The 17568-nt window shown below is 49.5% G+C and overlaps 1 protein-coding gene across 3 annotated transcripts in view; it reads left to right on the top strand.

The window, feature by feature from the left end:
• Nucleotides 1-17568, top strand: part of KCNAB2 (potassium voltage-gated channel subfamily A regulatory beta subunit 2) — a 100998-nt gene that overhangs the window by 34117 nt on the left and 49313 nt on the right. For 2 of the 3 annotated variants that reach the window (XM_059039606.2, XM_067018680.1), the window contains exons 2-3: nucleotides 10608-10736; nucleotides 11961-12002. The exons of the other annotated variant lie outside the window; for it this stretch is intronic. In XM_059039606.2, coding sequence (XP_058895589.1) covers nucleotides 10660-10736; nucleotides 11961-12002 — 119 coding nt within the window. In that variant the 5' untranslated portion in view covers nucleotides 10608-10659. The remainder of the gene's footprint in view (nucleotides 1-10607; nucleotides 10737-11960; nucleotides 12003-17568) is intronic. 3 annotated transcript variants of the gene reach the window in all.

Here is a 17568-nt window from a genome sequence, read left to right as displayed (position 1 = left end):
TTCTATTTTTATTTTTTTAAGGAACCTCCAAACTGTTCTCCATAGTGGCTGTATCAATTCACATTCCCACCAACAGTGCAAGAGGGTTCCCTTTTCTCCACACCCTCTCCAGCATTTGTTGTTTGTAGATTTTCTGATGATGCCCATTCTAACTGGTGTGAGGTATTATCTCATTGTAGGTTTGTTTTTTTTGTTTGTTTGTTTTCTTCGGTACGCAGGCCTCTCACTGCTGTGGCCTCTCCCATCGTGGAGCACAGGCTCCAGACGCGCAGGCCCAGCGGCCATGGCTCACGGGCCAGCCACTCCACGGCATGTGGGATCTTCCCGGACCGGGGCACGAACCCGCGTTCCCTGCATTGGCAGGCGGACTCTCAACCACTGCGCCACCAGGGAAGCCCTCATTGTAGTTTTTATTTGCATTTCTCTAGTAATTAGTGATGTTGAGCAGCTTTTCATGTGCCTCTTGACCATCTATATGTCTTCTTTGGAGAAATGTCTATTTAGGTCTTCTGCCCATTTTCTGATTGGGTTGTTTGTTTTTTTGATATTGAGCTGCATGAGCTGTTCATATATTTTGGAGGTAAATCATTTGTTGATTCGCTTGCAACTGTTTTCTCCCATTCTGAAGATTGTCTTTTTGTCTTGTTTATAGTTTCCTTTGCTGTGCAAAAGCTTTTAAGTTTCATTAGGTCCCATTTGTTTATTTTTGCTTTTATTCCCATTACTCTAGGAGGTGGGTCAAAAAAGATCTTGCTGCAATTTGTGTCAAAGGGTGTTCTTCCTATGTTTTCCTCTAAGAGTTTTATAGTGCCCAGTCTTACATTTAGGTCTTTAATCCGTTTGGGGTTTATTTTTGTGTATGGTATTAGGAAGTTCTAATTTCATACTTTTACATGTAGCTGTCCAATTTTCCCAGCATCACTTATTGAAGAGACTGTCTTTTCTCCATTGTATATCCTTGCCTCCATTGACATAGATAAGTTGACCCTAGGTGCATGTGTTTATCTCTGGGCTTTCTATCCTGTTCGATTGATCTATATTTCTGTTTTTGTGCCAGTACCATACTGTCTTGATTACTGTAGCTTCATATTATAGTCTGAAGTCAGGGAGTCTGAGTCCTCCAGCTCCTTTTTTTTTTTTTTTTTTTTTCAAGACTGCTTTGGCTAATCGGGGTCTTTTGTGTCTCCATACAAATTATAAGATTTTTTTTTCTAGTTCTGTAAAAAATGCCATTGATAATTTGATAGGGATTGCATTGAACCTGTAGACTGCTTTGGGTAGTATAGTCATTTTCACAATATTGATTCTTCCAATCCAATAACATGGTATTTCTCTCTATCTGTTTGTGTCACCTTTGATTTCTTTAATCGGTGTCTTATAGTTTTCTGAGTACAGGTCTTTTACCTCCTTAGGTAGGTTTATTCCTAGCTATTTTATTCTTTTTGTTGCAATGGTGAATAGGATTGTTTTCTTAATTTACCTTCTGATCTTTCATTGTTAGTGTATAGGAATACAAGAGATTTCTATGCATTAATTTTGTATCCTGCTACTCTACCAAATTCATTGATTAGCTCTAGTAGTTTTCTGGTGGCACCTTTAGGATTTTCTATGTATAGTATCATGTCATCTGCAAACAGTGACAGTTTGACTACTTCTTTTCCAAATTGGATTCTTTTTATTTCTTTTTCTTCTCTGATTGCTGTGGCTAAAACTTCCAAAACTATGTTGAATAATAGTGGTGAGGGTGGCCAACCTTGTCTTGTTCCTGATCTTAGAAGAAATGGTTTCAGTTTTTCACCATTAAGAATGATGTTGGGGCTTCCCTGGTGGCGCAGTGGTTGAGAATCTGCCTGCCAATGCAGGGGACAAGGGTTCGAGCCCTGGTCTGGGAAGATCCAACATGCCACAGAGCAACTAGGCCCGTGAGCCACAACTACTGAGCCTGCGCGTCTGGAGCCTGTGCTCCGCAACAAGAGATGCCGTGACAGTGAGAGGCCCGCGCACCGCGATGAAGAGTGGCCCCCGCTTGCCACAACTAGAGGAAGACCACGCACAGAAACTAAGACCCAACACAGCCAAAAATAAATAAAATTAAAAAAAAAAAAAAGAATGATGTTGGCTGTGGTTTTGTCATATATGGCCTTTATTATGTTGAGGTAGGTTCCCTCTATCCTACTCTCTGGAGAGTTTTTAATCATAAATGGGTGTTGAAGTTTGTCAAAAGCTTTTTCTGCATCTATTGAGATTATCGTATGGTTTTTAATCCTTCAATTTGTTAATATGGTGTATCACATTCATCGATTTGCATATGTTGAACAATCCTTGCATTCCTGGGGTAAACCCCACTTGATCATGGTGTATGATTCTTTTAATGTGCTGTTGGATTCTGTTTGCTAGTATTTTGTTGAGGATTTTTGCGTCTCTTTTCATCAGAGATATTGGCCTGTAGTTTTCTTTTTTTGTGACATCTTTGTCTGATTTTGGTATCATGGTGATGGTGGCCTCGTAGAATGAGTTTAGGAGTGTTCCTCCCTCTGCTATATTTTGGAACAGTTTGAGAAGGATGGGTGTTAGCTCTTCTCCAAATGTTTGATAGAATTCGCCTGTGAAGCCATCTGGTCCTGGGCTTTTGTTTGTTGGAAGATTTTTTTTTTAACATCTTTATTGGAGTATAATTGCTTTACAATGGTGTGTTAGTTTCTGCTTTACAACAAAGTGAACCAGTTATACATATACATATGTTCCCATATCTCTTCCCTCTTGAATCTCCCTCCCTCTCACCCTCCCTATCCCACCCCTCTAGATGGTAACAAACCACCTAGATGATCTCCCTGTGCCATGCGGCTGCTTCCCACTAGCTATCCACCCTACGTTTGGTAGTGTATATATGTCCATGCTACTCTCTCACTTTGTCACAGCTTACCCGTCCCCCTCCCCATATCCTCAAGTCCATGCTCTAGTAGGTCTGTGTTTTATTCCCGTCCTACCCCAAGTCTCTTCATGACACATTTTTTTCTTAGATTCCATATATATGTGTTAGCATACGGTATTTGTTTTTCTCCTTCTGACTTACTTCACTCTGTATGACAGACTCCAGGTCCATCCACCTCACTACAAATAACTCAGTTTCATTTCTTTTTATGGCTGAGTAATATTCCATTGTATATATGTGCCACATCTTCTTTACCCATTCATCTGTTGATGGACACTTAGGTTGCTTCCACGTCCTGGCTATCGTAAATAGAGCTGCAATGAACATTTTGGTACATGACTCTTTTTGAATTATGGTTTTCTCAGGGTATATGCCCAGTAGTGGGATTGCTGGGTCCTATGGTAGTTCTATTTGTAGTTTTTTAAGGAACCTCCATACTGTTCTCCATAGCGGCTGTATCAATTTACATTCCCACCAGCAGTGCAAGAGGGTTCCCTTTTCTCCACACCCTCTCCAGCATTTATTGTTTCTAGATTTTTTGATGATGGCCATTCTGACCGGTGTGAGATGATATCTTATCGAAGTTTTGATTTGCATTTCTCTAATGATTAATGATGTTGAGCATTCTTTCATGTGTTTGTTGGCAATCTGTATATCTTCTTTGGAGAAATGTCTATGTAGGTCTTCTGCCCATTTTGGGATTGGGTTGTTTGGTTTTTTTGTTATTGAGCTGCATGTGTTGCTTATAAATTTTGGAGATTAATCCTTTGTCAGTTGCTTCATTTGCCACTATTTTCTCCCATTCTGAGGGTTGTCTTTTGGTCTTGTTTATGGTATCCTTTGCTGTGCAAAAGCTTTTAAGTGTCATTAGGTCCCATTTGTTTATTTTTGTCTTTATTTCCATTTCTCTAGGAGGTGGGTCAAAAAGGATCTTGCTGTGATTTATGTCATAGAGTGTTTTGCCTATGTTTTCCTCTAAGAGTTTGATATTGTCTGGCCTTACATTTAGGTCTTCAACCCATTTTGAGTTTATTTTTGTGTATGGTGTTAGGGAGTGTTCTAATTTCATACTTTTACATGTAGCTGTCCAGTTTTCCCAGCACCACTTATTGACGAGGCTGTCTTTTCTCCACTGTCTATTCTTGCCTCCTTTATCAAAGATAAGGTGACCATATGTGTGTGGGTTTATCTCTGGGCTTTCTATCCTGTCCCATTGATCTATATTTCTGTTTTTGTGCCAGTACCATACTGTCTTGATTACTGTAGATTTGTAGTATAGTCTGAAGTCAAGGAGCCTGATTCCTCCAGCTCCATTTTTCGTTCTCAAGATTGCTTTGGCTATTCAGGGTCTTTTGTGTTTCCATACAAATTGTGAAGTTTTTTGTTCTAGTTCTGTAAAAAATGCCAGTGGTAATTTGACAGGGATTGCATTGAATCTGTAGACTGCTTTGGGTAGTAGAGTCATTTTCACTATGTTGATTCTTCCAATCCAAGAACATGGTGTATCTCTCCATCTATTTGTATCATCTTTAATTTCTTTCATCAGTGTCTTATAATTTTCTGCATACATGTCTTTTGTCTCCTTAGGTAGGTTTATTCCTAGGTATTTTATTCTTTTTGTTGCAATGGTAAATGGGAGTGTTTTCTTAATTTCATTCTCAGATTTTTCATCATTAGTGTATAAGAATGCCAGAGATTTCTGTCCATTAATTTTGTATCCTGCTACTTTACCAAATTCATTGATTAGCTCTAGTAGTTTTCTGGTAGCATCCTTAGGATTCTCTATGTATAGTATCATGTCATCTGCAAACAGTGACAGCTTTACTTCTTCTTTTCCAATTTGGATTCCTTTTATTTCTTTTTCTTCTCTGATTGCTGTGACTAGAACTTCCAAAACTATGTTGAATAAGAGTGGTGAGACAAGTGGCAACCTTGTCTTGTTCCTGATCTTTGTGGAAATGGTTTCAGTTTTTCACCATTGAGAACAATGCTGGCTGTGGGTTTGTCATATATGGCCTTTATTATGTTGAGGAAACTTCCCTCTATGCCTACTTTCTGCAGGGTTTTTATCATAAATGGGTGTTGAATTTTGTCAAAAGCTTTCTCTGCATCTATTGAGATGAACATATGGTTTTTCTCCTTCAGTTTGTTGATATGCTGTATCACATTGATTGATTTGCGTATATTGAAGAATCCTTGCATTCCTGGAATAAACCCCACTTGATCATGGCGTATGATCCTTTTAATGTGCTGTTGGGTTCTGTTTGCTAGCATTTTGTTGAGGATTTTTGCATCTATGTTCATCAGTGATATTGGCCCGTAGTTTTCTTTCTTTGTGACATCTTCGTCTGGTTTTGGTATCAGGGTGATGGTGGACTCATAGAATGAGTTTGGGAGTGTTCCTCCCTCTGCTATCTTTTGGAAGAGTTTGAGAAGGATGGGTGTTAGCTCTTCTCCAAATGTTTGATAGAATTCACCTGTGAAGCCATCTGGTCCTGGGCTTTTGTTTGTTGGAAGATTTTAAACCACAATTTCACTGCTTGTGATTCGTCTGTTCATATTTTCTATTTCTTCCTGGTTCAGTCTCAGCAGATTGTGCATTTCTAAGAATTTGTCCATTTCTTCCAGGTTTTCCATTTTATTGGCATACAGTTGCTTGTAGTAATCTCTAATAATCTTTTGTATTTCTGCAGTGTCCGTTGTTACTTCTCCCTTTTCAATTCTAATTCTATTGGTTTGAGTCTTCTCCCTTTTCTTTTTGATGAATCTGGCTAATGGTTTATCAATTTTGTTTAACTTCTCAAAGAACCAGCTTTTAGTTTTATTGATCTTTGCTATTGTTTCCTTCATTTCTTTTTCATTTATTTCTGATCTGATCTTTATTATTGCTTTCCTTCTGCTAACTTTGGAGGTTTTTTTGTTCTTCTTTCCTTAATTGCTGTAGGTGTAAGGTTAGCTTGTTTACTTGAGATTTTTCTTGTTTCTTGAGGTAGGATTGTATTGCTATAAACTTCTCTCTTGAACTGCTTTTGCTGCATCCCACAGGTTTTGGGTCTTCGTGTTTTCATTGTCATTTGTTTCTAGGTATTTTTTGATTCTCTCTTTGATTTCTTCAGTGATCTCTTGGTTATTTAGTAGCGTATTGTTTAGCCTCCATGCGTTTGTATTTTTTACAGTTTTTTTCCTGTCATTGATATCTAGTCTCATAGCATTGTGGTCTGAAAAGATACTCGATACAATTTCAATTTTCTTAAATTTACCAAGGCTTGATTTGTGACCCAAGATATGGTCTATACTGGAGAATGTTCCATGAATACTTGAGAAGAAAGTGTATTCTGTTGTTTTTAGATGGAATGTCTTATAAATATCAATTAAGTCCATCTTGTTTAATGTGTCATTTAAAGCTTGTGTTTCCTTATTTATTTTCATTTTGGATGATCTGTCCATTGGTGAAAGTGAGGTGTTAAAGTCCCCTACTATGTTTGTGTTACTGTCGATTTCCCCTTTTATGGCCGTTAGCATTTGCCTGAAGTATTGAGGTGCTCCTATTCTGGGTGCATAAATATTTACAATTGTTATATCTTCTTGGATTGATCCCTTGATCATTATGTAGTGTCCTTCTTGATTTCTTGTAATAGTCTTTATTTTAAAGTCTATTTTGTCTGATATGAGAATTGCTACTCCAGCTTTCTTTTTTTTTTAATAAATTTATTTATTAATTTATTTATTTTTGGCTGCACTGGGTCTTTGTTGTTGCATGCGGACTTTCTCTAGTAGCAGCGAGTGGGGGCTACTCTTCATTGCGGTGCGTGGGCTTCTTGTTGCAGTGGCTTCTCTTGTGCAGTACAGGCTCTAGGTGTGAAGACTTCAGTAGTTGTGGCACACAGGCTCAGTAGTCATAGCTCGTGGGCTCAGTAGTTGTGGCTCGCAGCCTCTAGAGCACAGGCTCTGTAGTTGTGGCACACAGGCTTAGCTACTCCACGGCATGTGGGATCTTCCCGGACCAGGGCTTAAACCCATGTCCCCTGCCTTGGCAGGTGGATTCTTAACCACTACACCACCAGGGAAGCCCTTCCAGCTTTTTTTTGATTTCCATTTGCATGGAATATCTTTTTCCATCCCCTCACTTTCAGTCTGTATGTGTCCCTAGGTCTGAAGTGGGTCTCTTGTAGACAGCATATGTATGGGTCTTGTTTTTGTATCCATTCAGCCAGTCTATGTCTTTTGCTTGGAGCATTTAATCCATTTACATTTAAGGTAATTATCAATACGTATGTTCCTATTACCATTATCTTAATTGTTTCGGGTTTGTTTTTGTAGGTCCTTTTCTTCTCTTGTTTCCCACTTAGAGAAGTTCCTTAAGCATTTGTTGTAAAGCTGGTTTGGTGATGCTGAATTCTCTTAGCTTTTGCTTATCTGTAAAACTTTTGATTTCTCTGTCGAATATGAGTGAGATCCTTACTGGGTAGAGTATTCTTTGTTGTAGGTTCTTCCCTTTCATCACTTTAAATATATCACTCCACTCCCTCTGGCTTGTAGAGTTTCTGCTGAGAAATCAGCTGTTAACCTTATGGGAGTTCCCTTGTATGTTTTTGTCATTTTTCCCTTGTTGCTTTTAATAATTTTTCTTTGTCTTTAATTTTTGTCAGTTTGATTACTATGTCTCTCAGTGTGTTTCTCCTTGGGTTTATCCTTCCTGGGACTCTCTGCGCTTCCTGCACTTGGGCAGCTATTTCCTTTCCTATGATAAGGAAGTTTTCGACTCTAATCTCTTCAAATATTTTCTCACTTCCTTTCTCTCTCTCTTCTCTTTCTGGGACCCCTATAGTGTAAATGTTGGTGCATTTAATGTTGTCCCAGAGGACTCTTAGGCTGCCTTCATTTATTTTCATTATTCTGTTCTATGGCAGTGATTTCCACCATCCTGTCTTCCAGGTCACTTACCCGTTCTTCTGACTCAGTTATTCTACTGTTGATTCCTTCTAGTGTATTTTTCATTTCCGTTATTGTATTGTTCATTCCTGTTTGTTTGTTCTTTAATTTTGTAGGTGTTTGTTCTTTAATTCTTCTAGTTCTTTATTAAACATTTCTTGCATCTTCTCTATCTTTGCCACCATTCTTTTTCCAAGGTCCTGGATCATCTTCACTGTCATTATTCTGAATTTGTTTTCTGGAAGGTTGCCTATCTCCACTTGATTTAATTGTTTTTCTGGGGTTATCTTGTTCCTTCATCTGGTACATAGTCCTCTGCCTTTTCATTTTTTCTATCTTTCTCTGACTGTGGTTTTCGTTCCGCAGGCTGCAGGGTTCTAGTTCTTCTTGCTTCTGCTGTCTGCCCTCTGGTGGAAGAGGCTATCTAAGAGGTTTGTGCAAGTTTCCGGATGGGAGGGACTGGAGGTGGGTAGAGCTGGGTGTTGTTCTGGTGGGCAGAGCTCAGTAAAACTTTAATCTGCTTGTCTGCTAATGGGTGGGGCTGAGTTCCCTCCCTGTTGCTTGTTTGGCCTGAGGCGACCCAGCCCTGGAGTCTGCAGTCTGTTTGGTGGGGCTAATGGTGGACTCCGGAAGGGCTCACACCAAGGAGTACTTCCCAGAACTTCTGCTGCCAGTGTCCTTGTACCCGCGGTGGGTCACAGCCGCCACCTGCCTCTGCAGGAGACCCTCCAACACTAGCTGGTAGGTCTGCTTCAGCCTCCTATGGGGTCACTGCTCTTTCCCCTGGGTCCCGATGCACACACTACTTTATGTGTGCCCTCCAAGAGTGGAGTCTCTACTTCCCCTAGTCCTGTCAAAGTCCTGCAGTCAAATCCCTCTAGCCTTCAAAGTCTGATTCTCTAGGAATTCCTCCTCCCATTGCCAGACCTCCAGGTTGGGAAGCCTGACGTGGGCTCAGAACCTTCACTCCAGTGGGTGGACTTCTGTGGTATAAGTGTTCTCCAGTTTGTGAGTCACCCACCCAGTGGTTATAAGATTTGATTTTATCGTGATTGCACCCCTCCTACCGTCTTATTGTGGCTTCTCCTTTGTCTTTGGATGTGAGGTACCTTTTTTTGGTGAGTTCCAGTGTCTTGCTGTCGATGATTGTTCAGCAGTTAGTTGGGATTCCGCTGCTCTCGCAAGAGGGAGTGAGAACATGTCCTTCTACTCCACCGTCTTTCCTTCCATCTGGAGAAGTCATTTTTTTTTGGGGGGGGGGGTCTTGGCCGCACCGCATGGCATGCAGGATCTTAGTTCCCTGACCAGGGATCGAACCTGTGCCTGTGCCCCTGCAGTGGAAGTGCGGAGTCTTAACCGCTGGACCACCAGGGAAGAAGTCGGAATTGATTGTGTGCAGATGGCTCTGCTCCATAAAGAAGGAGGGACTGGTGGGACGGAGTCCTGTTGCAGGATACCCTTGAATGGGGGCGAGGCAGAAGGTGTGAGTGCCGTGGGCGTGGCCAGCTCACCCAGGTAGCAACGGGAGGGAAGCAGAGTGTTCCTTGTGCTGATGCTGGGGGATGGGTCTGATGCTAGTGAAATAAGAAGCGTCAAGTCGAGAGCTATGGGTAACGCGGGAAAGGAAGTGTTCCTGATTTCAGGAGAGAGGTGCTGGGCCATGTCGTCTTGGAGAGTGGGGGAGAGAATGGCCTAGGACAGAGGTCGGCAGATTTTTCCTTTAAAGGGACAGGTAGTAAATATTTTAGGCTTTGCAGGCCAGACGGCCTCCATTGCAACGACCCACCCCATCATAGTAGCACAAACGGGCAATTCATAAACAAACGGGCATGGAGGTAAAACCTCCAACAAAACCTTATTTACAGAAAAGTTTGGCGTGCTGGCAGTAGTTTGCCGACTTCCAGCCCAGGAGCTCGGCTTTAGGCCAAGGGCCCTCAACGTGTGTTCCCTGGGCAAAGCAACACAGGCGTCACCTGGGGACTCAGGCAGATTCAGTCTGTGATTCGGAATTCTGGACATTAAACATCCCCAAGGGCCCGAGCTGGGGGTTGAGGTGTCACCACACAGCAGCCGGGCCCGGGGAAAGCCAGAGAGGAGAGCGAGGGGTGGGGGTGGGGCCGCAGCCCCAGTAAAGGGCACGTGCACGCCGGCCCGCCCTTGGCTGCCTGTTCCCCATCCCGTTAGCCTGTGTGAGGACATCATGCACCCTGCCTTCCCCGGGGCCTCTGGACCGGCCTCTGGACCGGCCTCGGGGATGGCTGTGCTCCTAGTGCACAAGGCCTGGCACTCTGTGGTCCTGGTCTCCCATCCGTGTCCCTCACTTGCCCGGGGGTGCCTCAGGGCAGGAGTCAGGGGTCAGGGAGGTGAGGCATCCAGGATGACCCTGCGTGACCGTGGTACCACTTCCTGGCCTGGGGCAGACAGCCCGGATTCCCAAGTGCACAGACTCCCTCTGCAACCACCCTTTCTGCACAGTTTGGGCAACGAGAAAGTGCTCCCAGGACCTCAGAAAAGCAGTCAGGGAGGGGCGGAGTGGGGGCTTGGGAAGAAGGCGTAGAAATCCTTCACGGTCACGGACCCGACCATCCTCCTCCTCCGAGCCCCCGTGGGCCTGTCTGTCTGTCTGACGAGGGACGTGCAGACGCCCAAGGAACCAGGCCTTCGGGATCACAGAGCACCCCGGCCACACTGATGGGTCTTTGTTTAACCGCCTCTCTCCCCTCCTTCTTTGCTCTCCCTCCAGGATCCTCCCTCCTTGAAGAAGGGAGTGGGTCGGGACAAGTGAGGCCGGCTCCATGTATCCGGAATCGACCACGGGGTCCCCGGCTCGGCTCTCCCTGCGGCAGACCGGCTCCCCTGGCATGATCTACAGGTGACGCCCCCGTGCCGCCCCACCAGGCCCTCCCAGGGTCAGTGCTGCCTCTGAGGAGGTCCGCGGGCCAGTCTCCTCCCCTTGACCCAGAGGGAGGGACTGAGTGAGCCCACAGGGCTATATCAGGTGCACGCAAGGCAGCATTTTCGCCAAGGAAAGGAAGCTTTTAAGACCAAAATGGGAAAGAAAGACACCAAGCTTTTCCAGGTGGGATGGAGCCAGCATTAGACTCCTGCCTTGTCCGCGACGCTCCTGAAATAGTCCGTGGGAGGTAGCAGAGGCCCTCCCTGGCTTCCGTCTCTCTCATCCCACACGCACCGCAGGTCCTGTAGCCCCTGTGGTCCCACCAGCTCCCCTGACACCCTGAGCAAAAGGCTCCAAGCCTTTTACAGGCCTGAGTGGAGCCCGTGGAGGGTGGAGGGTGGAGGCAGCTACGTGCTCACCGGGCCCCCTCGACCTCTTTGTGGAGCCCACCTCCAGATCCAGCCCTGGGTCTTTCTGTTTGGAAAATAGCCCAGGCTGAACCACAGGGAGGGCATACGGGCAAGGCGCGGGGTGGGAGCCTCTGACATCATTGTCATGGGGCCTGGGGCGCAAGTGGAGCCCTGGGGCCCTCCAGTCCTTGAGCCACTGGACCTTCAGAAAACCGTGAGGGCCTGAGCCACAGCGAGCGTCCGTGGAAACCACAGGGAATGGGGGCGTCCCTCCTGCATCCGGGTCCTAAAAAGAACCCCAGGGTCACGTGCAGACTTCCCAGCGTGTTGGGTGATGGACATTCCCGGGTTTGAAGGTTTTCAGCCGTTCGTCTGAAAAAGCATGTTTCCTGAAAACCCAAACAGGGGCACTTCCCCGGCGGTCCAGCGGTTAAGACCCCGCCCTTCCACTGCAGGAGGTGCGGTTCAATCCCCGGCGGGGGAGCTAAGATGCCACATGCCATGCGGGGCGGCCAGAAAAAAAAGAAACCCAAACCGAGGCCAGGCACAGAGGAGCCCCGCCTCCAGACAAACGGGCCTCCACCTCCCTGTGCCACTGGGTGGCGCTGCCACCGAGGCTTGGTACCCGGGCACATCCTCCGACAGCCCCGAGAGGGCGGGGCGGGGCCGGGGCTGCCGGGCGTCCGCGATGCTTCCCGGGCTGGCACCTCCCTGTGCGTGGTCGATGCCAACTGTGGCTTCTCTCTCTTCTCTCCCTGTTTCTTTCTCTCTCCTCCATTGCTGTCCGCAGTACTCGGTATGGGAGCCCCAAAAGACAGCTCCAGTTTTACAGGTAACGAGCCCTCCGTTTTCCCTACAACCGGCAAGGAGGGCAGCGGGTGGGAGAGCCGTGCCGTGCAGGCCAGGTGTGCTGGTGATCTCTCGGGCATGAAAACTGCCCCATGAGATCCAGGCTCTGGGCCTCTTCTCGGTGCCGCGACACGGCATGCTGATGAAAGACGCGCCGGGCTCGTTGTGTGGGCTCATCGTCTAGAATTTGCGTTGATTTGAGCTGAGCTCTCGCCAGATCGCCTTTCAAACCGCACCCTGCAGACAGCGGATCGAGTGCTTTCCTGTCGTCCCAGCTTTGTGCTTCTTAGGTGATCAGAGTGAAAAACGATGCACCCGGCCCAGTGTTCTCCACTTTTCCTTGAACTTGAGCTGACCTGTAGCCTATGGAGCTCTCTGGGGTGTGCGGCTGCGATAGGACCCGGGCCGGGGTTGGGACGGATGCTCTGGCGTCTCTCTGATGCATTTCCTGTTGGAGATCAGCACAGTGTGTCCACTGGGGGAGAGTCTGTCACCAGAGGGACACGGCGTCCAGAGGTCCAGCCCGAGGCACGTCCATCAGCTAAAGCCCCCCAGGCAGGTCCCTCCCTCCCTCTGTGCAGCCTCCTCCTAACCTGTAGGGGTAGGGCGTGCACCGCAGACATGCATGCTCTTGAAAATCTCTAACTCTGGGAATTTACTTCGACGTTTTCCTCCATCGAGGACACGCCAGGCTTACGGAACCCTCGGGGCAGCTCCGCCAGCTCTGGGGCTGGACACTCGGAATGGCTCGTGGGGGCAGGGCCCTGGTGTCTGTTGTGCGTCTTGGCCTCCAGGCCTGGGAGGCCTCTCCGTCCAGAACTGGGTCCCCGGCGTGTGCACCCGCAGCGGTGACAGAGCTGTGGGGCCGTTCTCGCCGATGCACCGGGGGCCTCGCTCGGGCAGTGGGTGCCGGGGTCGGCGCTGGATTTCCGTGCGGCTTTTTCCTTCCCACAGCCTTGGCACCTCCGAACGTGACCGTGGGCCTGGGTCCTTAGGCTAATTTTGCCATTGCTTCGGTGCCTCCCGTGAGGTCTCACCCCTTACCGAGAGCTCTAAAGGGATGAGCGAATCTTTGATTCTACTGGCATTTGTGCTAGATAAGGTCGTGCTTGAAACAGTTAGGTCTGAGCTTGCAAATGCTCTTATTGAATGAAGTGTTTATCATCATATACGTATGTATGTGTGTATGTGTGTATATATGTGTATGTATGTGTATGTGTATGTATGTATGACATAATATGCCAGAATGAACGTGTGCCATCCGTCCACAAGGATTCAAACTGAATCCTTGAAACCAAACGTGCACTTGAGCTGCATCCTCAGAGGTCCTGGGCCCGCCTCACTCCTGGAAGGAAAGGGGTGAGCTGAGACATGCAGGCAGAAAAATCCCCGAGACAGGCCAGCCGGCTGAAAGGGCTGGTCCCGTAAGAGGGGACCCTGCCAAGTAAGTCGAGTTGAAGGGAAAGGGTGCTCCACGCCCCTTGCTGGCCCCCCGGACCCCGTGGATCCACCCTGTGGTCTACCCTCTGCGACCCCTCTGGCTGAGTGTCCAGTCCCCCCGAGCTCTTCTTGCCCCGTGGACAGGCCCTGCTGGAGGACCGAATCTCCAGATCTGAAGACTACCCACCCCCAGCCTCTCAGCTCCACGTTCAATGCCACAGGCTCTGGCTGTCCTGCCCTTTGGGCTCCAGCGTGGTTACTTCCCACAGACACCCGGCATCTTTCGTGGGGCCTCTGGTGATGACCTCTAAGGGGCTGGGGTCTGTGTTCAGCAAACTGGGTGCCCCTCCCAGTGGGGGGGTCCTCGTCACCCAGGCACTGACACGGCTGTTGCGTGGTTATTTAAGTCAGCCAGCAGGCGGCACCCCCTCCTCCAACAGGGCACAGGTGTCCAGGGCGCTGCCCTCGAGCGGCTCACAGACGGGTAGGGGAGGGAAGGCCCTGTACCTGTCAGCTTTTGCACAGGAGGCCACATAACAAACTGCCCAAGTCTCAGGGGCAGCGACGATAAGCATTGATTCCTTGCTCACATGTCTGTGGGTCGACTGGAGTCAGTGCGTCTAGACTGGGCTTAGCTGGGTTGGTGTCTGAGCTGCAGGCTGGACGCCGGTGTTCACCATCTCTCCGCCCTTCCTAACCGGGGGCCATCCCAGGCCTCTTCTCATGGCCCAAGTGCCAGAGAAAACAGCAGAAACACAACTTCTCTGAAGGCCAACGGTTCGAATTGGTACAGTCACTTCTGCTCATTCTTTTGGCCAATGCGTGCTCGTGACCAAGCCCGATGTCAAGGGGAAAATATAGTCCCCCGCGACCCATGGGAGGAATCATGGTCACGTGACGCAGAGAGGGGGAAAGGATAGGCCACGGTAGCGCAATCTACTCCGAACCCAAATGATTCTAACGGTATCTAGGAGGCAAAGTGGGTCATGGGGGGCTTCCCTGGTGGCTCAGTGGTTAGGAATCCGCCTGCCAATGCAGGGGACACGGGTTCGAGCCCTGCTCCGGGAAGATCCCACGTGCCGCGGAGCAGCGAAACCCGTGCGCCACAACTACTGAGCCTGCGCTCCAGAGCCCGCGAGCCGCAACTACTGAGCCCACACGCGCCACGACTACTGAAGCCCGCACGCCTAGAGCCCGTGCCCTGCAACAAGAGAAGCCACGACAATGAGAAGCCCCCACGCCGCGACGAAGAGCAGCCCCCGCTCTCCGAAACTAGAGAAAGCCCGCGCACAGCAACGGAGACCCAACACAGCCAAAACTAAAATAAATTTAAAAAGAAAAACAGTGGGTCACGGGAGAGTCCAGAGAGTTGGTGGCGCCGAGGAGGGAGGGGTCACAGCCAGCTGAGAATCGGGGAAGGCTTCATAGAGCCTTTGGGCTGGGCCTTGAAGACTGGACGGAATTCAACAGACACCAGGAAGAACATTCCAGTAGATGCAACAGCCCGAGCACAGCTTGGAGAGGCGCCCTGAGAACAGGAAGTAGCGGTCACACCATCTGGGCCATCAGGGACAGGACAGGATGGAGAGTAAACAGAGGCCAGACTGTAGAGGCAGCTGGGGGTCTGAGGAGGGAGGGCCAGGAATGCCGGGAGCAGAGGAGCCCGGACTGCATTCAGCGGGCACTGGGGAGCCATCGAAGGTGTTAGAGCAGGGCAGGGAGCAGGGCTCTGCTGCAGGAAGGAAGCCGGGTAGCAGGAAGAGAGATGGGGGATGGAGAGGCTGGATGAGGAGCCAGGAGAGATGGAGAAGGGCTGAACCACAGGAGCCACAGGAAGAGAGAGTCAAGGGTACCAGGAGCCACGTCCATGGGGCTTGGTGTCTGAGGTGCAGGCGCCGAGAGGGACAATGTGATGAGAGGGAAACAGCGCCCCGGGGGGAGGAGATGAGCCTCGTTCCCAGCGTGCCAGGCTGATGACCGTCCCCCGGCAATGAGGCCCCACTACAGCCACTTCCAGCCAGTGGGTGACACGGGACGTGGAACCCGACAGTGGGTTTCAGCCTTGAAGAAAAAACCATCCCAGGGAATTCCCCGGTGGTCCAGTGGTTAGGACTCTGTGCTTCCACTTCAGGAGGCGTAGTTCGATCCCTGGTCAGGGGACTAAAGCCCCCGCGAGGTGCGTGGTGCGGCCAAAATAAATAAATATCCTTAAAAAGAAAAGAGAAACCATCCCAAGTCCGTCACGAAGGCCTTTCCAGAGCATCACCCACCAGCAGTTCCCTCCGGTTCCGTGTCCTCTCCCGGCCTCCCATTGCTTTCTACTCCGGATCTGGTGAAGTGATCCGCCTCCCCCACCCCTCGTCGCCGTCACCGTTAGCAGGTTTGCCACGGGGTGATCAGCTCAGCCTCCATCCAGAATCCCACAGGCACCGGCACAATATCTCAGCCAGAGGATAGTGTCACGCCGAGACTTTGGGGGGAACCTAGTATGACACGAAGGGCCCCTGCGGTCGTGAGCCCGCAACAGGGGCTCAGCATCACATCACCCCAGAGCTCAGCCTCAAAGCGTTTTGCAAACCTCGGGTCAGGACTCTGGGGGGTCTCCGTGCCCCCACCTGGAGAGAGAAGCAGGGTGGTGTCCAAATAGCAAACTGCAGGAACCTTCCAGCCATTTATAGGTCCTGGCAGAGTATAAGGCGTACGATCTGGGGCGCGTCCCGGTGGAGGTGGGGGGGGGGGGCATCTGTCTGCGTGTGCTGAGGGTCAGTCTTGGCAGACCTCAACCCCTTCACCGTGGGCGGCGCTCACGTGCCATGGGGCCCCGGGCTCCCCTGCTTGCAGACAGTTAAGAAGGAGGTGGAACGGCAGCCGCGAGCCTGGGTCCCGTCCTCAAATACCGGAAAGCACAGGCTGCGCCTCTCCACCTGCGGTTCCCAGGGTCAGGTCTCGGGGCAGGGGCTGTGCTCCCGAGGGGATGGCAGGACCCCAGCCGGTGCCCCCTCCCAGCCAGCACGCAGGAGGCCGCCTCGCCGGGCTGCACCGCGGAACCGCACTTCCCAGGCTTTTAGGGGAAGAGGCGCGCTCGTGAATAATTCAGCCTCTTTCGCGGAGATGCAGACGCCCTAATAGGACTAATGGACTCGCTGCCTCCAAACCCGACCCTTGTGGGACTTATTCACCAATTGCTTCTGCCGTTCTGCAGTGACACTCCCTAATGAAAGAGCTGCCGCAGCAGCTCCTTAAACGCCTCGTGAACCCTAATAAACTAGACTGTGTCCCTCTTAACCAGCAGACGCCAGCGAGGCAGGTGAGTGGTCCCTTCACCCCTTCAGCTCCAGGAGGCAAGTGGCAGCTGCCTCCTTGCAGGGGGAATGAGCATCCCGGGAACAGAAATGACAGGGACAGCTCTTGGGGATGCGATTGGCTGACCAGAAATTAGACCCTCTATGTGTTTTCAAAGCGGAAAACCTCAAAAAAAAAACCCAGCCCTAGGCAGGCACAGGAGGAAGGAGGGTGGGCGTTCTGCCGCGTGAGCCTGCCTGCCCCCCACGCCTGCTGCTGTCCCGTCCGGGGAGACCCGGGCTGCAGCTGGTAGCCGGTCGGGCTCCCCACTAAGATCCAGCAGGTCCATGGTTCCCCCCGAGAATGGCACTAGGGAGGCTGCGTGCTGTCGGAAGGTCTGTTTCGAAACATGGGCCTGAGGGAGCCGGGGGCTGCTGCTTTGGGCCTTGGTTTGCTGACGGTGCTCGAGCAAAAATTATTTTTGTTTTTGCCCTGACGCGATGCTGCGCATTTTCGAGCTGCTGCCCTCCGCGCTCCCGCTTTAGGAACTTAGGCCGGTTTCTCCGGTGTCGAGACACATGTCGCCGTTTCAAAGAGACTTTCCGGATTCCTTCCGGATCCCATGTCTCATGCTTTGGTGGCTTTCAGCAGACAGACCTCAGTTCAGGAATTCCAGGTGGAAGGCTCTTCAGCAAGGTCGCGATTCCCGCGGACTTAATGAGGTTAATGTCTCTTTCCGTTTTTCCGTGTCACGCGGTTCATTCACGTGAATTCCCCAGACCCCCGTCCACAGGAATAGATTTGCAAAAGGCAGGCCCCAGCACGGG

The sequence above is a fragment of the Kogia breviceps genome, chromosome 1 (assembly GCF_026419965.1).
Source record: "Kogia breviceps isolate mKogBre1 chromosome 1, mKogBre1 haplotype 1, whole genome shotgun sequence".
NCBI lineage: Eukaryota > Metazoa > Chordata > Mammalia > Artiodactyla > Physeteridae > Kogia > Kogia breviceps.
Note: the sequence above shows the minus strand (reverse complement) of the source record. Positions and strands in the feature narration are given on the sequence as shown.